The sequence below is a fragment of the Amphiprion ocellaris genome, chromosome 16 (assembly GCF_022539595.1).
Source record: "Amphiprion ocellaris isolate individual 3 ecotype Okinawa chromosome 16, ASM2253959v1, whole genome shotgun sequence".
NCBI lineage: Eukaryota > Metazoa > Chordata > Actinopteri > Pomacentridae > Amphiprion > Amphiprion ocellaris.
The window spans coordinates 33725227-33752749 of record NC_072781.1 but is presented as its reverse complement, the minus strand read 5'-3'; the positions used below and the strand labels follow the sequence as shown (position 1 = coordinate 33752749).

The 27523-nt window shown below is 41.1% G+C and overlaps 1 protein-coding gene across 1 annotated transcript; it reads left to right on the top strand.

Moving 5' to 3' along the window:
• Nucleotides 1-171: 171 nt before the first annotated feature.
• bean1 (brain expressed, associated with NEDD4, 1) lies at nt 172-27075 on the top strand. The gene is made up of 5 exons (XM_055018946.1): nt 172-378; nt 4968-5077; nt 15606-15809; nt 16590-16731; nt 25256-27075. Exons 2-5 carry the CDS (start codon nt 5053-5055, stop codon nt 25614-25616), a joined length of 732 nt encoding a protein of 243 aa, XP_054874921.1. The 5' UTR covers nt 172-378; nt 4968-5052; the 3' UTR covers nt 25617-27075.
• The last annotated feature ends 448 nt before the right edge of the window (nt 27076-27523 follow it).

The window sequence follows — 27523 nt, the reverse complement described above, 5'->3', positions numbered from 1 at the left end:
AAAAATGACTTTTAAAATGTTGATTATTATTTTAATGAAGGCATCAGCGGATTATTGAGTTTTAATTTATTCATCTTTATTTGTTATTAGATTAATATTTATGAACCGTTAAACCGGTAGATCTCGTGACTCTCCGCTGATCTCCACCGACGCACCGGACGGAGCTCGGAGGAGGCGGGGAGCTTCCGCCGGTGGACCGGGACCGCAGGACGGTAGTGATGCTGCGAGACGGGAGCGCGCACGGGAGCCCGCTCGGATGGTGTCGGTATCAGCGGGAGTTTAACGGAGCTATTCTGAGGAGGAGGGCCGAGTCCCGGGAGAAGAGGAGGAGGCAGCACCAGGATGTAGGAACCGGAGCACCGACGGACGGTTCGGCAGGTAGGAGGCTCCGGTTATCGGGCAGAACGCTGGACTTACCGATTACCGGGTTATGTAACGATCCGGAGACTGCAGCTTTAAACTGCTGCTGAGGAAACACACCGGAGAATCACGGAAACGTCCCGAATACCGGAAAAGATCAGAATTTAACCGAATTATTGAAATACAGAAAAATCTGTAATGATTAATTATGTCCTTAATTAGAATAAAATCAGATTCATGAGTGGTTTTATTTATGGTTTATTTAAGATTTATTTATGGTTTATTTTAAGGTTTATTTATGCTGTAATTTATGGTTTATTTATGGTTTATTTAAGGTTTATTTATGGTTTATTTAAGGTTTATTTATGGCTTATTTTAAGGTTTATTAATGGTTTAATTTATGGTTTATTTAAGGTTTATCTATGGTGTAATTTTTGATATATTTATGGTATATTTATGGTTTATTTAAGGTTTATTTATGGTTTATTTATGGTTTATTTATGGTTTATTTAATTTTTATTTTAAAGTTTATTTATGTTTAACTTATGGTTTATTTATGGTTTAATTTATGGTTTATTTATGGTTTATTTAAGGTTTAATTTGTGGTTTAATTTATGGTTTATTTATGTTTAATTTATGGTTTATTTAAGGTTTGATTTATGGTTAAATTTATGGTTTATTTGTGTTTAATTTATGGTTTATTTATGTTTAATTTATGGTTTATTTAAGGTTGATTTTATGGTTTAATTTAAGATTTATTCATGTTTTGTATGATTTCATTTATGGTTTATTTATTCTTTAAATTAAGTTTTTTTATGGGTTAATTTATTATTTAATTTAAAGTTTATTTAAGGTTTATTTGAAGTTTATGGTTTAATTTAAGTTTTATTTGTGGTTTAATTTATCGGTTCAGTTATGTTTTCTCATGGTTTAATTTATGGTTCAATTTATGGTTTATTTAAGGTTTACTTATGGGTTAATTTATGTTTTTTATGGTTTAATTTAAGATTTATTTAGGATTTATTTATGGTTAAATTACAGTGTTTCCTCTACATTCATTCAGCAGCAGCAGGCTGTCATTCCTAAATCCTAGCCGCTGAAAAAAATCCTGGAGGAAACACTGGATTATGTTTTATTTATGGTTTATCTATGATTTTTTATGAGTTCATTTATTGTTTAAGATTTATTTATGATTTCTTTATGTTTTATGTAGTTTTTATTTTAATGTCTAGTGAAGGATGTTAACGCTGTAAAAACCAACGACCAATAAAACATAATTCTGAGGATAAACTGTAGAAATCTAGAAAACTAACAGGAATATTTTAGCAGCTTTGGAGCCAAATAATAACAGAAAATCTCTATAAAAATAATAATATCTCCTGAATATCTGCAGGTTTTTTTTTTTAATTAATTAAAGTATATTTTCTTTCCTAAATTTGAAAGAGACTGTTTATTTTTTTGTTTTTTAAATGTCTGTTGAGGAATATTAACAGAATAATTAAAAACAACTAAATGGGCGATGACATCTCTTATATAGATTTAGATGTAAAATCATATATTTTGAAAATGCATTTCTTACATATTAAGATTTAATATTTTGTGTATTTCAAAATATGGGACAAACCTGTAAAATTAAAATGAAAAACACATAAAATTACTGATTTTTTCACATCTAAAAATATAATTTTGAGGTATTTATAATTCTTACCAGTTTCAAAAGCTGATTTTAAATATAATAAATAAAATGACTTCCACCTGCATTATAATTCTGTCTACAAACTGATGAAATAATCCACTAACTCATGAATACACTGAACATTTTTATCTATCATTAATGACAATAAATATCTGTAAATTATTATGTTTTACTCTTTTAAAAACTGTGATATTTTACAGTTAAACACTGTAAAAGATCCAGTTTGGGTCTGATTTTTGAAGTTAAGATGTAAACTACATATTTTACAGTGTTCTGTTGTACTTGCAGTACTTCTAGTAGTACTTCTAGTGGACGGTTTTCTTTCTCTATGTTCTCCTGCAGATCTTTTAATATTTCCAGGATTAATGCTGGACAGATGAAACCAGGAGTAAAGGAGATCAGTTTGGGGAAATGTTTCTTCTTCTGTGGTTTTGACCAAACAGGAAGTGGATGTAAATAGAAAGCAGCTGGTGGGAGGAAGTTCAGCTTCAGCAGCTTCATTCTGGAGGTTTTTGGAAGCTCAGATTCCTCCCACACAGTTTGAACTGTTTCAGCACAAACACTGAGAGAACTGCAGAAGAACAAAACAGACATTCAGGCAGAAATAAACCAGAAACAAACCAGAAACAAACAGAAACCAAACAGAAAAAAACTGAATCCTGAACTAGAAACGAGATAAAAATAAAAGCAGCAGCAGGAAGAAGATCATCGATGTTAAAGAGAATTTTAGTTTTTATATATATATATATATATATATATATATATATATATTTATATATATATATATATATATATATATATAGTTAATTACACAGCATCTAATTAATTTGATAATTTTTTCATATATATTTACTGATTCTTCCATCAGAGTTTTATGACAACAAATACTACAGAGTTGTAGCAATGCAGTACTATTACTGTGTACCGCTGCTTCACACTCGGCCACAAACCGCTACAGTGCTGCTGAAGGTCTGAGGAAGCCAACGGAACCACATCATCTACAAAAAGCAGAGACGAGATCCTGAGGTCCCCAAACTGGACACCCTACTCACCCCGACTGATCCTTGAGATCCATGAAGACCACATATAGAATCAGAGACAAGGGGCAGCCCTGGAGGAGTCCAACAGCCACTGGAAACGAGTCTGAGTCTGCCGAGTATGTGGACACAGCTCCCACTTTGGTTGTACAGGGACCCAATGGCTTGTATCAGAGAGCCTGGTACCCCATACTCCCTCAGTTCCCCCCACAGAGCCCCTTGGGGGACACGGTCATAGGCCTTTTCCAGATCCACAAAGCACATGTGAACTAGCAGGTCAAACTCCCATGACCCCCTCAGCAGCTCCACAAGAGTAAAGAGCTGATCCACCGTTCCATGTCCAGGATGGAATCCGTATTGCTCCTCCTGAATCTGAGGTTCAACAATCGGTCGGAGCCTCCCTTCCAGCACCCTAGAGTAAACTTTCTTAGAGAGGCTGAGGAGTGTGATACCCCTGTAGTTAAAACACACTCTCTGGTCCCCCTTTTTGAAAATGGGAACCACCACCCAGGTCTGCCACTCCACAGGTACCGTACCTGATGTCCACACCACATTGTAGAGACGTGTCAGCCAAGACAGTCCATCAATGTCCAGAGCTTTCAGCCTCTCAGGGTGGATCTCGTCCACACCTGGTGCCACCGAGCAGCTTCTTAACTACCTTGGCGACCTCTGCCACGGATATGGATGAAGATCCCCCCAAGTCTTCAGGCTCTGCCTCCTCCACAGAGGATGTGTTTACAGGGTTCAGGAGTTCCTCAAAGTGTTCTTTTCACCACCCAACAATGTCCCCAGTACAGGTCAACAGTTCTCCACCCCTACTGTAGACTGCCTGAGTAAAGCCCTGCCTCCCCTTCCTGAGGCGCCACACGGTTTCCCAGAACCTCCTTGAGGCCAACCGAAAGTCCTTATCCATAGACTCTCCAAACTCCTCCCACACCCGAGATTTAGCTTCCACAACTGCTGCAGCTGCAGCCCTTTAGGCTGACCGGTACCTGTCAGCTGCTTCAGGAGACCCTCGACCAAGCCATGCTTGAAAGGCCTCCTTCTTCATGATGGCTTCCCTCACTTTTGGGTTGCCGGGACGACAGGCACCAGTGACCTTCAGGCCACCAGCTCCTAACTGCTGCTTCTGCAATGGAGGATTTGAAAATGGACCACTCAGTCTCCACGTCCCCAACCTCCCCCAGGATGCAGGAGAAACTCTTCCAGAGGTGGGAGTTTAAAACCCCACAGACAGGGTCCTCCACCAGATGTTCCCAGTTCACCTTCACTACACGTTTGGGTTTACCAGGTCTGTCCGGCAGTCTTCCCCAACACCGGATCCAACTCACCACTAGGTGGAGATCAGTTGACAGCTCTGCTCCTCTCTTCACCCGAGTGTTCAAAACATACGGCATCAGGTCTGACGATACGACTATAAAGTCCATCATGGACTGTTGAGCTAAGGTGCTCTGGTACCAGGAACACTTATGAGAACCTTATGCTCCAACATAGTGTTTGTTATTTCCAGTCTATGGCTAGAACAGAAGTCCAATAACATAACACCACTGAGGTTCAGATCAGGTTCCTCCCAATCTCCTCCTCCAGGTTTCTCCATCGTTGCCCATGTGAGCGTTGAAATCCTCCAGGAGAACTATGGAGTCTCCAGGTGGTCCCCCTTCCAGGAACCACCCAGAGACTCCAAGAAGGCCGAATACTCTGAGCTGCTGTTGGTGCATAAGAACAGACAACAGTCAGAGACACTCAAACCCTCCACCGTGATAAGTGGGCGATTCATCGGGGGGTCCTTCTTTCTTTCTTTCTTTCTTTCAGCTGCACTGTTTCTGTGTATTCTAACGTTCTTCTTTTTTTCTTTCTTTTTCTTGCTGCTGCAGTCGTCTGGTTTCCTATTGAGATGTTCCAGTAGAACCAGTGGAACCAGTGGAACCAGTAGAACCAGTGGAACCAGTGATCAGGTTGATGCTGATGAAACTGATCTGTTCAGGTAAGAAGTTCTAGAATCTGTAGATTCTTCCAGCAGAATTACCTCAGTCTGTTACATTAAATTAAATCAAGGATAGTTATTGTTGTTGCGTTTCTACAACCAAACTTTGTTGACACTTTTAAAAAGCAACACAGTAAAACAAACAACTACAAACAGCTTTATTAAAACAAGTATTGAAAAAACCAAGCAATTAAAAATAAAAACAAATGTTTAAAAATACAAACAATCATTTAAAAATAAAAACGATGACTCTCCTGGTCCTGAAGTCTATGATGACTCCTTTGTGTTGGAGGTGTTGAGGACCAGGACCCTACCAGATGTTGGACCTCCTGTTGGACCAGGTCTCTCTTCGTTCTGTCTGTTTTTTCTCTCAGTCTGGTGGTTTCTTCATGAGTGAACATTCCTTTAGCTTTTACTTCCTGTTGTTTGTGGTGGTTTGTCAGTAAAGGAGTGAGTAGAAGCAGAAGCTCATAGATCCTGGTCTCATCTGATTTGTCTCTGAGGGGTTTTCAAACTGAGGCTTTAAATGTTTCTGAGTCCAGCTGGACCTGAAGAATCTCCTCAGAGCTTTACTCTCATGGTTTATTCATGGAGGACCTGAGAGGACCTAATTATAGATCAGAGCTGCTCAGTCAGGGGGTGTTCTTAGAGGACATCGCTATGAAAGACGTCCTCTAAGAACACCCCCTGACTGAGCAGTGTGTCCGTCCGTCTGTCTGTCTGTCTCTGTCCGTCCGTCCGTTGTCCGTCTGTCTGTCTGTCTGTCTGTCTGTCTGTCTGTCCGTCTGTTCGTCTGTCTGTCCGTCTGTCCGTCCGTCCGTCCGTCCGTCCGTCCGTCTGTCTGTCCGTCTGTCCGTCTGTCCGTCTGTCCGTCCATCTGTCCGTCTGTCTGTCCGTCCGTCCGTCTGTCCATCCGCCTGTCTGTCTGTCCATCCGTCTGTCTGTCTGTCTGTCCGTCTGTCCATCTGCCTGTCTGTCCGTCCGTCTGTCTGTCTGTCTGTCCGTCTGTCCATCCGTCTGTCCGTCTGTCCGTCTGTCTGTCTGTCTTGTGTCTGTCTGTCTGTCCGTCCGTCTGTCCGTCCGTCTGTCAAATATGGTTTTATTAAAAATTGGAAAAAATTGGTTCAAAATGACAAAAGATGTTCAAAATTACACAGAATTGTCCCAAATGTATTAAAATTTGTCTGAAACATGACAAAAACCTTCCAAAATGACTCAATATTTCCCCAAATTACTCCGAAAATGTTCTAAAGGACCTGAAATTTTGTCCAAAATGACTCAAATTGTCCAGAGTTTGTCAAATCTGGATTCTCTTCAGACTGAGACACCAGGATGGATGTCAAACTTATCTGGGGTCAGTTTGTACCAGAACTCAGATGTGTTTTTCCTCCTAAATGTCATGATTCTATCTACTGGACTGATGAAGTTCTGAAAAAAATCCACGAAAAAGTGATAAATCTGGACCCACCTCTATGGACTTCAAGGACCTGGAATGTCCTAAGTAAGACGAAACTTAAAGACAGTTGTCAGTAGGTCTACTCTAGAACTTTCTCCAGGGGACGTTCTCCTCTATGGACTTCAAGGACCTGGAACTCTGGAAATATTCCCAGTCTGAAGGTAGAACTCGGATCATTGATAAAGTTACTGGAGATAAAGAACCAGATGTTCTGAGGAGGTTCTGGGGAATTTTAGGAAGGTTCTGTGGCTGTTTGCTTCGGTCTGAACATGAAACAGAGAAAGGATTCGTCTGTTTTGTGTCTGAGAAGAAGCAGAAATCATGGAGATGGAATCTAGAAGTCAGTGATTAGTTCTGGACCAACACATCAGAACCAACAGATCGGTGGAAATGAGCTTCTCAGATTCTCAGTGACAGCTGGATTTACAGCTGGACTCATCTGCAGCGTTTATCGACCAATCAGAGCGGGATTTACTGTGAATTTGGTTCCTGACTCAGAATCCTGCTGAGAGTGATTCAGGTCTGAACAGAAATCTTCATTTCTAGTCATCATTTATTAATGTTCTTATGAGTGTGGAGACAGAACAACAACAAACAATAACAATAAACAAAATAACTATAACAATAACAACCACAACAGTGTAGTTGTTGTTTGTTACGACAGCAATAACTCCAACAATAACAATACAAATAACAATAACAATGGTAACAACAACACACAACAAAAATAACAAAAACAATAACAACAACAACAACATCAGTACCAATGACAACAACAATAACAAGAATAACAACAATGACAGCAATAATATCAGTAACAACAATACTAATAACAACAACAATAAAAACAACAGTAATAATAACACCTGTAACAATAACAACAACAACAAGTATAACTACAGCAATGACAGCAACAATAATAACAACAACAACAACAGTGTAGTTGTTGTTTGTTATGACAACAACAATGAATGACAACACAATTCTTAATTTCCCCTGGAGACAAATTAGGTTTTTCTGAATATGAATAGCAATTACAACAACAATAAAACCGTGTGTCCACTAGATGCTATTTTCCCGCACGGCAACGCACCGCACCTGAAAATCACACGGACGGTCACTAGTGGACCACAACATGGTCACATGACAGCTCTGGACCAACAGCAGGCTGCTACGTGGTCACGTGACCGAGCTTTCAGATTGACGGTCTGGCAGATGAGTTGGATAAACACAGCGGCTCGGCCGTACACTTTCCCTTTTATTTTGAAAACGCTTCAGCAAAAAGTATTTCTAAAAGCATTTGAGGCGAGAAATAATCTGTGCAGCAGCTGAATCTGTCCTCGTTTTATTTCACTGACGGCTAGTTTAGATGTTTGAGGACAGTTTCATGCTGTATCGGATCTCCACATGCCGCATCGAATTTGCATAAAGTAGAAGTCGAATCTACTTCATGCAAATGAGCTGCGGATAAACACACCGGATTGCAGCTGGAATCGCACCACAACGGGACCAGCATGCCACATGCGGCACATTTCCAGCTGAAAGCTCGGTCATGTGACCACGTAGCGGCCCGCTGTTGGTCCAGAGCTGTCATGTGACCACGTAGCGGCCTGCTGTTGGTCCAGAGCTGTCATGTGACCACGTAGTGGCCTGCTAGTGACTGCCCACTGTCTGTGCGAATTTCAGGTGCAGTGCGTTGATGTGCAGGAAAATCGCATCTAGTGGACACACGGCTTAACAGTCAGAGTGTCTGCATCAGCACCAGAATGAGGATGATGAAGCTGCAGGATGAGGATGATGATGATGATGATGAAGGTGCAGGATGATGATGATGATGATGATGATGATGATGATGATGAAGGTGCACGATGAGGATGAGGAGGCCATCGTCTGTCTGCTGCCTTCCTCGTGGGACAGAAGCAGTAGATTAAAGGAGGATGATGGATTCTGACCCACATTCAGTCTGACCCACATTCACCCACCAGAACCCCACTGGGGAGGAACCTGGACCCTGCAGCACCACGTGGACCCGGGGAACCACATCAGAGATCCAGGACAGTGGGCCTCCAGGACTCAGAAGAAGAAGAGTTTCTGCAGAGTGGGGCACAGAATGAGGCGTGAAGGAACTCAGATATGTTCTGAATGAACCAAAACCTGAGAAAATTTATCAAAACCTGATAAAAATGAATCAAAATCTGAGGAAAATAAATCAAAATCTGACAAAATGAATCAAAATCAGATGAAAACGAATAAAAATCTGACAAAATGACTCAAAATTGGAGGAAAATTAATCAAAACCTGACAAAATGAATCAAAATCTGACAAAATGAATCAAAATCTGACAAAATGAATCAAAATCTGACAGAAATGAATCAAAATCTGACAAAATGACTCAAAATCCAAAGACGAATGAAAATCTGACTAAATGAATCAAAATCTGAGAAAATGAATCATTTCATTTTTCAGAATGTGCATTTCTTTTCTATGTAGAGGCCATGATGCAGTAATAGATAGACCCAGTCCATAGGTCCAGAACTGGCTGATAAATGCTTTAATTCTGGTGATTTTCTGTCTGGCTGTTGGTCAGTTGAGTCATTCATGGCTTCAGTGGTCCTGAACAGTTCACAATCTTTAGTTTTTTAAGAATGTTTTTGGAATAAATGGTTTATATTTGGCCCATTTCTAAATGAGACGTCCAGAATGAAGTGATTCTGATGGAAGGTCAGGATCTGAAGCTGAGGTTTGGCTGATTTTCCTGCTGGAAGATGCAGCTGTTCTTTGTGTTTTTAGCTTCTGGCTGATAAACGGTGATTTTTAAAGGATGAAATTCTCTAAATGTTTGTCATGTGACAGCTGATTGGAGTCAGCTGAGGAAAAATATCCAGTTTTTATCAAATGTGGTTAAAGAAAATGATTCATTCATGGCTCATTCGTGTGGATTTAAGTCATTTTGATCAAATATAACCAAGTTAGTGTCAGATTTGGTTCATTTTTCCACATGATTACCTCCTCAGAGAGTTCAGACCCTCTGGTTCCTTCTGCTTCCAGTTCCTGTCTGATAAATGCTTTTATTCTGGGATGTAAGTCTAGAGAACCTCCTGGAGTTCCTCCTCAGCCTCACCTTCCTCTCAAAGTGACTTTGCTGCTGCTGGACGTTGGTTTGGTATTGAGGAGGCTGTAACTCATAATGACAGCTGCCAGATGGAATCAGAGCGGCGCTTTGATGCTCGTCTATAATGTATGCAGCCGATGTATGAAGAGAGTTGCTGCATTCATCAGAAATCAGACTGTGCAGAGTCTGATACGTAGAAATATACAGACACACGTCCTCCCATATACAAAAGACATAGATTAATCTACTGTCTATATATTAATAGTTTATATATTAATATGCTGTATATAGAGGATGTACACTACCAGTCCAAAGTGTGGACACACCTTCTCATTTAATCTTTATTTTCATGACTATTTCCATTGCGGATTCTCACTGAAGGCATCAGACTATGAATGAACACATCTGAAATCATGGAGGAAATAAGCCAGAACAAGTTTTATGTTTTAGATTCTCTCATTACTGCGTTGTACACTCTTGGTATTCTCTGGATGAGCTTCAGATTTAATTTACGGTGTGTTGTAGCACAGTCCAGTGTTACCGCTGAAGCAGTGAATGACCTCCAGTCAGCTGAAGGTCCAGGAATCGACTCTTTCCTTCTTCTACATGCTGAACAAGGACGTTGAAGCTGTGAACGGTGAGCTTTAGTGGCAAGCTGTCGGAGAGAATCAGCTCTTTAGATGTTTCATTATAAATGATCAGAAACCATCCCAGACATCAGAGTGACCAGAAGATACCACTGGAACAGTAGATGGTTCTGACCTGGACCCTTCATTATCTCTGAGGAGAATATCAGAAAATTTCTTCTGATGAACTAAAACAACAAATTTAAATTTACTTTATTGAAGATTCAGCTCCACAGTAGAAACTCAGTGAAACCAAACTGAGTCCAGGTGTGATTCCAGTCATTGAACTGATGAACATGGTTCTAAATCAGCTGAGAACAGCGGAACCTTCTCAGTCCTGGACCTATGGACTGGGTCTATCTATGTCTGCATCATGGATCAACATGGAAAAGAACTGCAGACTCTGAAAAATGACATGTTTAAAATTACCTAAAATTAGTCCAGAATTACCAAAGATCTGTCCAAAATGACTCAAAACATGTTCCACAGTGACTGAAAACGTGTCAAAAATAAGTAATAATGGACCAGAATGATTCAAAACGTTCCCCAGGTGACCTAAAATTAGACTGAAATGACTCAATATTTGCCCAAAAATCCGACTGAGAGACAAAGATGGAAAAGGATCCAGGAAGATTCAGCAGTAATCAGGAGGTATAGAAGGAGTCATAGTACCACTAATCAGGAGGTCTAGAAGGAGTCATAGTACCACTAATCAGGAGGTATAGAAGGAGTCATAGTACCACTAATCAGGAGGTCTAGAAGGAGTCATAGTACCACTAATCAGGAGATCTAGAAGGAGTCATAGTACCACTAATCAGGACGTATAGAAGGAGTCATAGTAGCACTAATCAGGAGGTCTAGGAGTCATAGTACCACTAATCAGGAGGTATAGGAGGAGTCATAGTACCACTAATCAGGAGGTCTAGAAGGAGTCATAGTACCAGTAATCAGGAGGTCTAGAAGGAGTCATAGTACCAGTAATCAGGAGGTCTAGAAGGAGTCATAGTAGCACTAATCAGGAGGTCTAGAAGGAGTCATAGTACCACTAATCAGGAGGTCTAGAAGGAATCATAGTAGCACTAATCAGGAGGTCTAGAATGAGTCATAGTACCACTAATCAGGAGGTATAGAAGGAGTCATATTAGCACTAATCAGGAGGTATAGGAGGAGTCATAGTACCACTAATCAGGAGGTCTAGAAGGAGTCATAGTACTCTAATCAGGAGGTCTAGAAGGAGTCATAGTACCACTAATCAGGAGGTGCAGAAGGAGTCATAGTACCACTAATCAGGAGGTCTAGAAGGAGTCATAGTACCACTAATCAGGAGGTATAGAAGGAATCATAGTTCCACTAATCAGGAGGTCTAGAAGGAGTCATAGTACCACTAATCAGGAGGTCTAGTAGGAGTCATAGTACCACTAATCAGGAGGTCTAGAAGGAGTCATAGTTCCACTAATCAGAGCTCCTAAAATGACTCCCCAGACAGTGAACTACTTTCTCCATCCAGCTGTAAAAACAGACGGCAGCTGCTTCAGACTTGGTTCAGGGGTTCTCAATGGAAACCAAAGTTAGTGTGAAGCTCAGACAGTGTGAAGGAACCTTCAGAACATCAACCTCTATGGACGGAGGACCAGAACTAAACCTGGTTGCTGCTCAGAACTAAACTTCCAGATGAAAGTTTGTTTAATGTCATTCATTCAGTATGTCAGAAGGACTTATGGAAGAATGACTGTATATCTAAAAATATCAGCGTAAGATCAGGAGTAGACATACACATATAGATAGATATTATATATATATTTCTCTGTCCTACATGAGGCTGAATCTGCTGCATGTGTTGGTCTCAGGTTTGCTGTCTTTTAGAGCAGAGATTTAGTTTAGTTTCACAGAATCAGATTAAATGAGACGCAGAAGAACGTTTTGTAATGTTGAAGGACTTCTAGGTTTTCTAATGTCCCTTCATTCATTTACACCTTTTTTTTCTAACTGGATATCAGATGAATATTTTTACACCCTGAGGCTCACGTGCAAACTGAAAAAATAAAAAATAAAGTGTTTCCAGGCTGCTTCCTGTGCAGCTGAGTCCATCCCTCAGGGTTTAAACACCATCAGCTCCATACAGCCTCCTCCAGCTCTGGTTCTATTATGGTCTGTCTGAAGCCACTCTGAGGTGAGGATGATAGAATTCAAACGGTCTCAAAAGAAGGGAATTTCCTCGTCTGTGATGAAACAAAGCAGGTTTTAAAGTCGTGTTTTCTGTTAAATATCACCACAATGACACCATTTATCAGCCAGAACCTGTAAAAACATCTTCCTGATGGAACTAATTATGTGTGATTCTGTCAGGAATAATGATCTGAACATCACAGTGTTTAATCCAAACCACGTTATTCTACAGGTTTCATTTAAAAACCCACGAAAACACAACGTCTACACCAGTTAGATTCTATAAAAACTACAAGTTCTACTCAGCAAAATCATGAAGCCATCAGTGACTGAGCTGAGAATTTATTAAAGAAAATGAACTGGAACTTAAAGCTTCCATGAATAAATCATCAGAAGCTCATCTCAGCCACCTGCACTTTAATAGTTTCTGTCATTTGTCTCTTAAGTCAGTCTTCACAAACTGATTTTTAACTTCAGTTGAGCAGAAAACCCTCAAATAAACCTGCTTTACTTACAGCAAACCACAACACAACCAACACACAACGTTGAGCTGATATGAGAGGATGGAGACAAACAGACCGAATCCAGAGTTAAACCTGTAGTTATCTCGTTAACTTTAGGTCCAGACCTCCAGGAATCCTAATAAACCCCTCTGATCTCCAGCCTGCAGCAGAGAACCAACTAATCCACATGTTGACTTTATCTGAAGCATCAGCCTCCAAAGCAACCAGTCAAAGCAGCGTTTCTATAAAAAATGCAGCTCAAACACACAGGACGTCTCACGAACAGCAAACAAAGCCCTAAAAGAGAACAAACAGCTGCCATAAACTGATCAAACCATCCTGGACGAGCCTCAGTAGTCACAAAAAAACAAAAACACACAAAAAAATACCTTGCAAAAAACTTCACAAAACCTTAAAAAACTTCACAGAACCTTAAAAAACAATTCACAAAACCTTAAAAAAACTTCACAAAACCTTAAAATACTTCACATCTTAAAAAAACTTTACAACACCTTAAAAAATTTCACAAAACCTAAAAATACTTCACAAAACCTTAAAAAAAACTTCACAAAACCTTAAAATACTTCACAACATCTTAAAAAAACTTTACAACACCTTAAAAAATTTCACAAAACCTAAAAATACTTCACAAAACCTTAAAAAAAACTTCACAAAACCTTAAAATACTTCACATCTTAAAAAAACTTTACAACACCTTAAAAAATTTCACAAAACCTAAAAATACTTCACAAAACCTTAAAAAAAACTTCACAAAACCTTAAAATACTTCACAACATCTTAAAAAAACTTTACAACACCTTAAAAAATTTCACAAAACCTGAAAATACTTCACAAAACCTTTAAAAAAACTTCACAAAACCTTAAAAAAAACCCTCCACAAAACCTCAACAGAGGAACCGACCAAAGACCTTAAATGACCCAAACTAACCCAATGAGCCTCCAGATGGTGCAGAAATAGAAAACCCTAATTTGGATGAGGATTAGGTTGATGTAACTTAAACCAGTGGTTTTACTTCAGTTTAACTAAAGTTAATCTACTTTGGATAAACTCAGGATGAACCTCATTCATCAATAATAAAAAACAGAGACTCGTAAAGAAAACCTAAAGAAAACCTTCACAAACAAACTAGACTAACACCAGACATCAAACTAATCCCAGACCAGACGCCAAACTTCACAAACTAGAAACCAAGAAGACAAAAAGTCAACAAAGCCTCAACAAACAAGCAAAACCTTTAAAAAGAGCCAAACAGAGGTCATAAACTCATGAAACCATTCAACACTGGGCCTCAGGAAACAAACAAACAAGACTTTAACAAACAGACAAGACTTTAACCAACAAACAAAACTTTACCAAACAAACAAAACCTTAACAACAACACTAAAGATGTCCATAAACTAATCAAGCTGTTCCAGATGAACCCTCAGATGTCAGAAATTTGGCTGAACAAATGTCTTAAATATGGAAAACACAAACAAAATCTCAACAAAACATCAATAAATGCACTAAAGGAGGCCATGAAGAACTGAAACCATCCTGGACCAGACCTCAAAGTCAGAAACTCTTCCACACGGCAGCGATTAAACCAGGAAACCATCAAATAAAACATTAAAGGAACAAACAAACCTTAAAGAAACAAATAAAACTGTAAAGAAACAAATAAACCCTTACAGGAACTAAACCTTATCTCCTCCTCCTCCAACAGCGTCCATAAACATCTCAAACCATCCTGGACGCTGCTTCATGACTAATAAATATTTTCTTGTAGAATGCTGAGAGAAGCTCAGCTAACAGCAGCAGGTGGATGAATAGCACCTGGACAGGTGTATCTGCTGCTGGAACCAGAAATATAAAACCACTATTCTGACTGATTCTTTAAGTATCAGCCTCCAGCTCCTCTGGAAGCGTCTGGCTTCATGTTCAGATAAATCTGGACCGCTACAGATGGGACTCGTCTCCGGAGAGACGCTCAGAAAACGAGTTTATGAGGAGAGAAATGAAGAAATCCTGTTAGTCAGACGTCTCCTGGGAATCACTGAGAACATCTGAGAGAAACCAGATTACTGCAGCGAGAACCGAGAAATAACACACATGGTGTCCGTCAGTCAGAGGGTTAGGGTTCCTCTGGGTTAAATGTTCCTCTGGGTTAAATGTTCCTCTGGGTTAAATGTTCCTCTGAGTTAAATGTTCCTCTGGGTTAAATGTTCCTCTGAGGTTAAATGTTCCTCTGGTTTAGATGTTCCTCTGAGTTAAATGTTCCTCTGAGTTAAATGTTCCTCTGAGGTTAAATGTTCCTCTGGTTTAGATGTTCCTCTGGGTTAAATGTTCCTCTGGGTTAAATGTTCCTCTGAGTTAAATGTTCCTCTGGGTTAAATGTTCCTCTGAGTTAAATGTTCCTCTGGGTTAAATGTTCCTCTGAGGTTAAATGTTCCTCTGGTTTAGATGTTCCTCTGGTTTAGATGTTCCTCTGAGGTCAAATGTTCCTCTGGGTTAAATGTTCCTCTGAGGTTAAATGTTCCTCTGGTTTAGATGTTCCTCAGGTTTAGATGTTCCTCTGGGTTAAATGTTCCTCTGAGGTTAAATGTTCCTCTGAACAGTCCTGTATATTAAATTCAGTGACTTCTGGCTGCTTCCGTCCTGCAGTGAGCTCCAACCAGAGCCATGGGGAGTTCCCAGACTGCCGGAGCCAGAGGGAGTCTGGAGGGGAGGCGTCGCTGCTGGTGTCTCCTCTGGTGGTGGCTGGCATCGTTATAGGCCTCGTCCTCTTCCTGTCCTGCATCACCATCATCGTCGGCAGCCTGAGGAAGGACAGTCGCCTCCGAAACCCTCAGCTCAGAGCCAGCTACGGTTAGTACATCCTCTGATCCATATACTGATCAATAACCAATAATCAAGTAATCAATAATCAATAATAATCAACGACACACTGGCTAGCTAATGATCAGTGATGAGGTGACAAACAGGAAGTGATGTCGCCTGATGGATCTCAACCACTAATCAGGAGGTCTAGAAGGAGTCATAGCACCACTAATCAGGAGGTCTAGCAGGAGTCATAGTACCACTAATCAGGAGGTCTAGCAGGAGTCATAGTACCACTAATCAGGAGGTCTAGAAGGAGTCATAGCACCACTAATCAGGAGGTGTAGAAGGAGTCATAGTACCACTAATCAGGAGGTCTAGCAGGAGTCATAGTACCACTAATCAGGAGGTCTAGCAGGAGTCATAGTACCACTAGTCAGGAGGTCTAGAAGGAGTCATAGTACCACTAATCAGGAGATCTAGAAGGAGTCATAGTACCACTAGTCAGGAGGTCTAGGAGGAGTCATAGTACCACTAATCAGGAGGTCTAGCAGGAGTCATAGTACCACTAATCAGGAGGTATAGAAGGAGTCATAGTACCAGTAGTCATGAGGTCTAGAAGGAGTCATAGTACCACTAATCAGAGCTGCAGTGGTCGTTCTTCTAGGCACTTTGCCAGTAAAGTTTGCTGAAGAACTCTACAACTCTATGAAACTAATCCCTTCATTTACTTGATGGTCCTGTGAAGCTCTGAAGGAACGTTCATCAGCTGGACTGAGCAGAGAAAGCTGAGATCCTTCACCCTAATTATTGTCATGTTCTTTCCAGGACCAGACGGTTTTTCCTTCGGAGGTTCTACAGGAGAACTGAGGTCCAGCTGCCTGGAGGACTTTCCTTCTGGTTTAGACTTTGGCTCTTACAGAGAGACTCTGTCCCAGATCAACACCCTATATCCAGACTCACCTCCACGGTAGGAACCGTCCTGTTCAACACATTAAGGGTTGATGACGAGGTCTTTGGTGTTCAGGCTCCAAACTTTATTAATCCTGAATGAAACTCTCTAAAACTTTATTTATCCTGAACGAAACTGTTTAAAACGTTATTAATCCTGAACAAAAGTCTTTAAAACTTCACTAATCCTGAAGAACTTCGTCTTGGGCTAGAGGACTTATATATGGATCCCATCATCCAGGTGAGCTACAGGAACGCCCAAACCAGTCCAACACCAGGTGAAATAAATCTAAAACCGGCAAAGGCCAAGTTCAGAACTAGATTAAATCCATGTCGAACTCAATCCAAACCCAATCCAGTCTAAGTCGAAGTCTATGGCCAGTCTAAAACCAATCCAAAACAGACTAAAGTCTAAAAGCAAGCAAAGATGTAGTCTTAAATGACCCTAAAACCAAGACCAGGTCCAAAAACTAGTCCAAAAATAACAAACCAGTCTAAAACCAAGTCTAAAAACAAATGCAAAAGCTGTCAAAAACTAGTTAAACCCTTTGAAAACCAGTCTCCAAACCAAGACCAAAACCAGTTCAAAACTAGTCTCCAAACCAAGTGCAAAACCAGTCTAAATCCAACTCTACAACCAGTTTAAAACCAGTCTTAACATTTTAAAACCAGTAAAAAGATAGTTCTACATGAGCCTAAAATGAAGACAAAGACCAAAACCAAGTCTAAAACTAGTCAGAAAACAGCTAGAAAACAGCCATAAACTAGTCGCAAATCAGTCTAAAACCAAGTTTACAACTGGTTTAAAACCAGTCTTAACGTACTAAAACCAGTGAGTCCAAAGCAAGTCTAAAACTAGTCAGAAGCCAGTTTAAAATCACATTTAAAACCAGTCTAAAACTAAATGCAACAGCCAGTTTAAAACCTCTCAAAAACCAGCCAAAAACAGTCTAAAATTAGTCAGAAACCAGTCTTAAAACAGTCTAAAACCAGCCAAAAACTAGTCCAAACTGTCTAAAACCAAGACTAAGACCAGTCTGAGTGTAGGTCTAACACTGATCTAGAACCTGTCCAAAACCAGACAAAACAGTGGTCTAAAGCCAGTCTAAAACCAGTCCAAATTTGTCTACAACCAGCCCAAAACCCAATACAAAAGTGGTCAAAAACTAGTTAAACCCTTTGAAAACCAGTCTCAATGTTCAAAACTAATCCAAACCAGTCTCAAAACCAAAGTAAGTCTAAGTGTAGGTCTAACATTGATCTAGAAAACCTGTCCAAAACCAGTCAAAACAGTGGTTTAAAACCTGTTCACCACTAGTCCAAACTAGTCTAAAACCAAAAATAAGACCAGTCAAAATGTAAATCTAAGATAAATCTAGAACCAATCCAAAACCAGTCTAAACTCTAGTCCAGACTAGTCTAAAACCCGGTTAAACGATTCTAAAACCAGTCTGCTTCAGGATTTGAAGAACTGCTTTTAAACAGAGAAACCATGAAATGAAATCTGGAGTAAAGTTCCTCCAGTTCCTTCCGAAGCTTCGTTCTCCAGTCCGACCTGCTGATGATTAATTTATTAGAAACGTTCCTGAACAAATCAGTGCAGAGTAAAAGAGCCTTTAAAAGTCAGACTCCTGCTGGTTTAAATGTCAGCAGCTTTAATAATTCACTCAGGTCCTCCTGCACAGCTTCAGGTTTCATCCAGACCAGTCCTTTTTTCTGTCTTTCTGCTATTCAAGACGTTCCTTCAGCTCTGACTGCTGATGGGGAAGTTGGAGGAGTTTAATCCCATCTTAAATCACCTGCTTCCTGGTTCGTTAATGATCTAAAACTAAAAAAAAGGTGTCAATGTGGTGAAACTACCTGCTGAGGAAGATCAGGACTCAATTATTTATCAGGAGTTTAAACCACAACATATAAATCTGGACTGAAAACTTCAGATTAGTCATCCATCCATCCATCCATTATCTATACACCGCTTAATCCTCACTAGGGTCATGGGGGGCTGGAGTCTATCCCAGCTGACTCAGGTGAAGGCAGGGGACACCCTAGACAGGTCACCAGTCTGTCACAGGGCTACATACATCCATCCATCCATCCATTATCTATACACCGCTTATTCCTCACTAGGGTCGCGGGGGGTGCTGGAGCCTATCCCAGCTGACTCGGGCGAAGGCAGGGGACACCCTAGACAGGTCGCCAGTCTGTCGCAGGGCTACATATATAGACAAACAATCACTCTCACATTCACACCTACGGGCAATTTAGAGTAATCAATTAACCTCAGCATATTTTTGGACTGTGGGAGGAAGCCGGAGTACCCGGAGAGAACCCACGCATGCACAGGGAGAACATGCAAACTCCATGCAGAAAGATCCCGGGAAAGCCGGGACGCGAACCAGGGATCTTCTCGCTGCAAGGCGAAAGTGCTAACCACTACGCCACTGTGCAGCCCCGGGGCTACATACAGAGACAAACAATCACTCTCACATTCACACCTACGTTCAATTTAGAATAATCAATTAACCTCAGCATATTTTTGGACTGTGGGAGGAAGCCGGAGTACCCGGAGAAAACCCACGCATGCACAGGGAGAACATGCAAACTCCATGCAGAAAGATCCCGGGAAAGCCGGGACGCGAACCAGGGACCTTCTCGCTGCAAGGCGAAAGTGCTAACCACTACGCCACTGTGCAGCCCCCAGATTAGTCATATGTAAATAAAACAAAAATATAGTGTGCAAAAATTTAAAAAGTAAAAACATAAGACATATAGAGCAATTTTTAAAATTTAGAATGCAGAAAAATACAAAATGGGAGGAAAATATGCAATATAAAACATTTATAGTATGCAAAAATGTAAAAAGACGTAATATGAAATATATAGTCTGCAAAAATGTTAAAAACTATTTTAAAAAAAGGTAAAAAAGAATGCAGTGTTAAAAACAGTTTTGTTTTTTTTAAAAAGGAATGTAGAAAATATAAAGATCGCAAAATATGAGATAAGTGATTAAAAAAATTTAAATGGGAAAAAATGTAAAGAAAATTATGTAAAACAAATAGTTTTTAAAAAATATAAAAAGGATGTAAAAATATACAGTGTGCAAAAATGAAAAGTCTCTATATTGTAAGAAATATATAAAAAAGTTCAAATATATTATGTAGACAGAGTGCAAAATGGGAAGAAAATATGCAATATAAAACATTTATAATACGCAGAAATGCAAAATGAAATATAATTTAAAATATACAGTCTGCAAAAATGTTTAAAAAAATTAAAAAGATAAAAACATTAAGTGTTAAAAATATATTTATTTTAAAAATGGGATGTAGAAAATATACAGAGCACAAAATGCAAGATAAAAGTAATAAAAAATTAAATGTGAAAAAAATGTAAAGAAAATTATGTAAAACAAGTACTTTTTTAAAAAAAAACTGTCAAAAAAGATGTAGAAAAATACAGTGTGCAAAAATGAAAAAAATCTATATAGTGCAGAAATATATATTTTTAAAAAACAAATATGTGCACTGTTTTGTGCTCTGTATATTTTTGTACATTCCATTTAATATATATATATTAACACTGTATATTTTAAGCTTTTTATTTCCATTTTTGCACACTGTATATTTTATATTATATTTCTTTTTACATTACATCATGTTTAAAAAATAATAATAATGTCATTCATTCAGTATGTCAGAAGGACTTATGGAAGAATGACTGTATATCTAAAAATATCAGCATAAGATCAGGAGTAGACATACACATATAGATAGATATTATATATATATTTCTCTGTCCTACATGAGGCTGAATCTGCTGCATGTGTTGGTCTCAGGTTTAATCTGCTGCTGTAGTTCAGGTAGATCTATCACCTGCAGGGAAACACTTGGAACCTGCTCTTTACTTGAAGCTCAGCCTGAATGTGGGTCAAAGACCTGCAGATTCAGCCGGAACCAGATTTATGAATCTGAGAGAGATTTATAATAAACACTCAGAGACAGGAAACAAGAAAACAGCAATAAAAATACAGGATTAAAGGAGCTCAGAGCCTCAGAGGTCTGGACCAAACAACAACAAACACACACATTTCTATACCTGCAGACCCACAAAGCACTTCAAACACACCTTGTTTACCATAAAGCTGTAGGCTGACGTCTGACAGCCAATCAGCTGCAGGGAGCCGAGTCATGTGACCCTGATATTTATGTGTTTAGTCACAGATGGTGGAGGGAAACTCAGATCAACAGATCACCTGCTGAGACTGTGAACGCCACACTTCCAACACACACACACACACACACACACACACACACACACACACACAAACACACACACACACACACACACACACACACACACACACACAGTTTGAGACAAAAACTCACACTGATGAATCAGCAGCTCACCTGTGGAGACTGAAAGCTTCTGTTTCCTCCCAGGGAGACACACACACACACACACACACACACACACACACACACACACACACACACACACACACACACACACGTCATAGCGTCACAACCATCTGATGAACTGCAGCCAGAGGTCCTCCTTCACTGATCTCAGTCACATGACTTACATCTCTATCTGACCAATAACTGATCATTACTGATTAATAACTGATCAAAAACTGATCAATAACTGATCAGTAACAGGAACTACACACACTTAACCTGATCTAATCATATGTCAGTAAAATCCCATCATTCTTCATGGTTCAGTTAAAGAGAAACATCGGAAACATGATTCACAACTTACAGACTCACAGTTCGTCTGGTGGCAGCATGATGATGTGAAGCACGGTGGTGGCAGCATGATGATGTGAAGCACGGTGGTGGCAGCTTCATGATGTGAAACACGGTGGTGGCAGCATGATGATGTGAAGCACGGTGGTGGCAGCATGATGATGTGAAACATGGTGGTGGCAGCATGATGATGTGAAGCACGGTGGTGGCAGCATCATGATGTGAAGCACGGTGGTGGCAGCTTCATGATGTGAAACACGGTGGTGGCAGCATCATGATGTGAAGCATGGTGGTGGCAGCATCATGATGTGAAGCACGGTGGTGGCAGCTTCATGATGTGAAACACGGTGGTGGCAGCATCATGATGTGAAGCACGGTGGTGGCAGCTTCATGATGTGAAACACGGTGGTGGCAGCATCATGATGTGAAGCATGGTGGTGGCAGCATCATGATGTGAAGCACGGTGGTGGCAGCTTCATGATGTGAAACACGGTGGTGGCAGCATGATGATGTGAAGCACGGTGGTGGCAGCATGATGATGTGAAACATGGTGGTGGCAGCATGATGATGTGAAGCACGGTGGTGGCAGCATCATGATGTGAAGCACGGTGGTGGCAGCTTCATGATGTGAAACACGGTGGTGGCAGCATGATGATGTGAAGCACGGTGGTGGCAGCATCATGATGTGCAGCATGGTGGTGGCAGCATGATGATGTGAAGCAGGGTGGTGGCAGCATGATGATGTGAAGCACGGTGGTGGCAGCATGATGATGTGAAGCATGGTGGTGGCAGCTTCATGATGTGAAACACGGTTGTGGCAGCTTCATGATGTGAAACACGGTGGTGGCAGCATCATGATGTGAAGCATGGTGGTGGCAGCATCATGATGTGAAGCACGGTGGTGGCAGCTTCATGATGTGAAACACGGTGGTGGCAGCATCATGATGTGAAGCATGGTGGTGGCAGCATCATGATGTGAAGCATGGTGGTGGCAGCATCATGGTGTGAAGCACGGTGGTGGCAGCATCATGATATAAAGCATGGTGGTGGCAGCATCATAATGTGAAGCACAGTGGTGGCAGCATCATGATATAAAGCATGGTGGTGGCAGCATCATAATGTGAAGCACAGTGGTGGAAGCATCATGATGTGAAGCACAGTGGTGGCAGCTTCATGATGTGAAACATGGTGGTGGCAGCATCATGATGTGAAGCATGGTGGTGGCAGCATCATGATGTGAAGCACGGTGGTGGCAGCATCATGATGTGAAACATGGTGGTGGCAGCATCATGATGTGAAGCACAGTGGTGGCAGCATCATGATGTGAAGCACAGTGGTGGCAGCATCATGATGTGAAGCACAGTGGTGGCAGCTTCATGATGTGAAGCATGGTGGTGGCAGCATCATGATGTGAAGCATTGTGGTGGCAGCATCATGATGTGAAGCACAGTGGTGGCAGCATCATGATGTGAAGCATGGTGGTGGCAGCATCATGATGTGAAGCATGGTGGTGGCAGCATCATGATGTGAAGCACAGTGGTGGCAGCATCATGATGTGAAGCACAGTGGGTGGCAGCTTCATGATGTGAAGCATGGTGGTGGCAGCATCATGATGTGAAGCATGGTGGTGGCAGCATCATGATGTGAAGCACGGTGGTGGCAGCATCATGATATAAAGCACAGTGGTGGCAGCATCATGGTCTGAAGCACGGTGGTGGCAGCATCATGATATAAAGCATGGTGGTGGCAGCATCATAATGTGAAGCACAGTGGTGGCAGCATCATGATGTGAAACACAGTGGTGGCAGCATCATGATGTGAAGCATGGTGGTGGCAGCATCATGATGTGAAGCATGGTGGTGGCAGCATCATGATGTGAAGCACAGTGGTGGCAGCATCATGATATAAAGCATGGTGGTGGCAGCTTCATGATGTGAAGCATGGTGGTGGCAGCATCATGATGTGAAGCATGGTGGTGGCAGCATCATAATATAAAGCACAGTGGTGGCAGCATCATGATGTGAAGCACAGTGGTGGCAGCATCATGATGTGAAGCATGGTGGTGGCAGCATCATGGTGTGAAGCACGGTGGTGGCAGCATCATGATATAAAGCATGGTGGTGGCAGCATCATAATATAAAGCATGGTGGTGGCAGCATCATAATATAAAGCATGGTGGTGGCAGCATCATAATATAAAGCATGGTGGTGGCAGCATCATGATGTTCCTTAGCAGCAGGTCCTGGAAGGCTTGTACAGGTAGAGGGTAAATGAATGCAGCCGAGTGTAGAGAAATCCTGGAGCAGTCAAAGATCCTCAGAGACGTTTGAAGACAATAAGGTGGAAGTTCTGGAGGAGTCAAAGTCCAGACCACCATCCAGCTAAGAATTAGAAAGGTTCTGTTGTTCAGGATCCCTGAGGAACCCGGCAGAGTTTAACAGTTTATACAGAAGAATGTTCAGACTGATGGAGACCAACAGGACCAGAAGGTTCATCTACTGACTGGAAGGAGGAGAACGCTGATGGAACCACTGGTTTTAAATTAAGTCATTGGCGTTATTTTATAGAAATCAGTTTTAACTTTGACCTCCAGTAGATCATTGTTTTAAAGCCAGATTAACCGTTGCTGCTTCAGGGTTTAAACCTCCAGGATTAAACGGTTTCTGAAGCCTCAGCTGTGGTTCTGAAGGAAGGAGCAGCAGTTGTGTAACTCTCAGCTCTGAGGGGAGATAAATTATTTTCAGCAAACACTCTGAGGACATAAGAACGCGTTCGTTATCCAGCCTGAGGGGTTTCAGAAGAACAAGAAGCTCCTCAGAGGATTCACAGTTTGTTCAAACACCTCAGACACACTGAGCGGCTGCAGTTCACACCTCAGCAGGAAATAATGAGCTCTGAGGAACATCTGAAACCATCATCAGACCACAGCAGGACTTAAAACAGATGCAGGGTTGTTTAAATCTGCAGAAAATCAAACTGAAACAGCCAATAAAAAAGCAGCCTGATCAGCTGATCAACACAGATCATCAAGTAAACACCAAGGAAGGAAGGAAGGAAGGAAGGAAGAAATAAATAAAGAAAGAAAGAAAGAAAGGAAGGAAGGAAGGAAGAAATAACAAAGGAAGGAAGAAAAAAAGGAAGAAAGGAAGGAAGGAAATAAGGAAGCAAGGAAGGAAGGAACTAGAGAAAGAAGTAAGGAAATAAGGAAGGAAGGAAGGAAGAAATAAAGAAGGAAGGAAGGAAGGAAGGAAGGATGGAAGGAAATAAGGAAAGAAGGAAGGAATCAAGGAAGGAAGGAACAAAACAAGGAAGGAAGGAAGGAACAAACACAAATAAATAAGTAAAACAAACAAACAAAAATAAACAAAGACAAAATAAACTAAATAGCTGTTTGTTTGTGAGTCCTGATAATTAATGATTGTTTGATGCTGATAAATGATCACATATAAACTCTCCATACGTTGATGTTTATATTTATATAATTCTTTATGATGCTTATTATATTAGGTTATTACTGTATTATCATATTTATAAATAGGCTTATTATATTATTCTATTAAGTTATTACTGTATTATTATATATATTAACAGGCTTATTAAAAAAATTTATATCACGTTATTACTATATTATTATATATATTAACAGGCTTATTATATTTTTATATCAGGTTCATTATTATGACATCTTTTGAACCAGTTAATTATAATCTTCTGTATATTTTCTGTATTAACCGTGAACCTCTGCTGTGCTGCGTTATGTAAAACCTACTTCCTGTGTTCTCTCTGTTCTCTGTAGTTATGACGAGTGTGTCGGTCCTGGTTCCCCTCAGATCTACCTTCCTACCGATGACCCGCCTCCCTACTCCCTATTGGACCCCTGTCATGAGGCGTCGGAGCAGGAGGTGGAGCTTCCTTGTGACTCTGGTCTGGACCCGCCCCCTTGCTGTGGTCAGAGCTCAGCCGGCGCCGCCTGGTTCTCCCCGACCTGCCACCCTCCGGACCACATCTCCTCCATCTCCTTCCCGTTGGAGGCGGCGCCGCCGTACGAGGCAGTGCTGCAGGGACCGCCCCTCTCCCTGGGGCCATGTGACCTTTATAAACACCAATCAGAGAGGAGGGACGACGGCCAGCAGCTGCCAGCCAATCACATCGTGTAGAACGTTAACGGGCTTCTCCCAGCTGTGACGCCAGACAGACGCTGATGAACGAACCGTCCTCAGCTTCTTACTGTTCACCACCGCTGGTTCTGGACAGACTTCTAACTGTCTGAAGAGGTCCGACCTCCAGACACAAACTTCCTGCTTCCTGTCGCCTGGTTCAGCCACGTTCTGACTGATACTGTTTACTGTGTTAGAACTGATCTGAGGTCTGAGTTCAGGTGTTCATCATGGTGGAGATCACAGAGTCTAAAGGAGGATTGAGAGCATCGCAGGGTTTAGTTGACCTCAGAGAAACCAGGTTTACGTCTCCGGTAGGTGATCTGTGGTTAGAAGAACTGAACTACCTGAAACCGTCCTGAGGCCTGAACTATGACATCCCTTCAACACATCCAGCGTTTCTTTATCTGACTTCACTAAAGCCGAACAACTAAACCAACCAATCAGACGGATCAGGTTTCTGAACGAAGCTCATTTAACATAAAAAGATGTGATGGATTCAGGTGTAGAAACGTATACTTCCTCCTAAACCAAACAGTTGAGCTGCTTCCATGCAGGTTTCTTCCTTCTTCTTCCATTTAATGATCATCAGACAGCTTTAAACTTTAACTTGGATCAACGCTGGCTGTTTTATCTGGAAGGTTTTCAACATATCGAGCTAAAATTTAACAGATATCTTCATAAATATCAATATTTTATGCTGTAAAAATATCAGTCAAATCAGTTGACAGTTTGATGATTTAAGGTGGAATGGCACAACAAACTTAACCTCATTGGGATGGCGTGAGCAGCGATCTTTATGCTCTCAGCTGATGGTTGGAAACAGAAAGAACTAACATAGAAACACAGTTCAAAGCAATGAGTAGAGTTCTAGTTTTAGCTTCCAACAGCCGTATGAAGCCATATGGAACACTGGAATAGCTTTAAATCTCTACAGCCACAGTGGAGGCGTAGTCCTGACAGTGAACACCTCCGTAGATCCGGTTGGTCTGGACCAGAGCAACACTTCAGGTTTTACTTGTGATTTACTGGACTAGCTTTGCTAATTCCAACATCGCCAACTTCACATCCTGCTTTGTAGTTCAGGTCTCATTCAGGGGAAAGAATCGTCCGCTATCCGGGTCGGTTTGTTTGTTACGTCCTTTAATAAACGTGACGGAGGACGTTGTTCAGTATCTGCAGCATGTGATCACCAGACTGACGGAGGTTCTGACGGTGGTGACTCTTCCTACCAAGGGCTCTGGTTTTCTCCGAGCAGCATCATGTAGCTCCGAGCCTGAAGAGGCCGAACCGATGCAACCGACAACAAGCACTAAACTGTAGAAAACTCTCACATTGTTCACTCAGACATCTTTTGCCTTCATTCACCCTGAAAGAATTAACGTCACAGATGTTTAATTGTCATATAAAAGATAAGTATTCCTGAGTGTCACCTGATTAAAACTGCATCTCTTCTGAATTACTGCAGTATTTAGAGTATTTCTTCTTCTGAACGATCAAGAACAAACACTTCCCAAAATAGAAACTGATCCAAAGATCTTCTGTTGGGTTCAGGTCAGGACTGTCCAGGTGGAGAAGCTCTGGTGTGATGCTGTTCTCTGGATGTTCTCCTGCTAGAATATTCCTCTTCTCCATCTGGTCAGCCAGGATTCTGGTTCATCCTCAGACCTTCATCTAGAAATGTCATCAGCACCTTCTGACCTCATACAGCTCCATATCATGACACTTCCACCTCCATGCTTCACTGTCAGGACTATGCATCCACTGTGGTAGTCCTGGTCAGGTTCTCATCAAATATGTGGACTCCATCTGAGCCCATCTGACCACAGAATGTTCTCCAACATCCATCAGGCTTCTTCTCATGTTCTTCAGCAAACTTTCATCTGGAAGTTTAGTTCTGAGCAGCA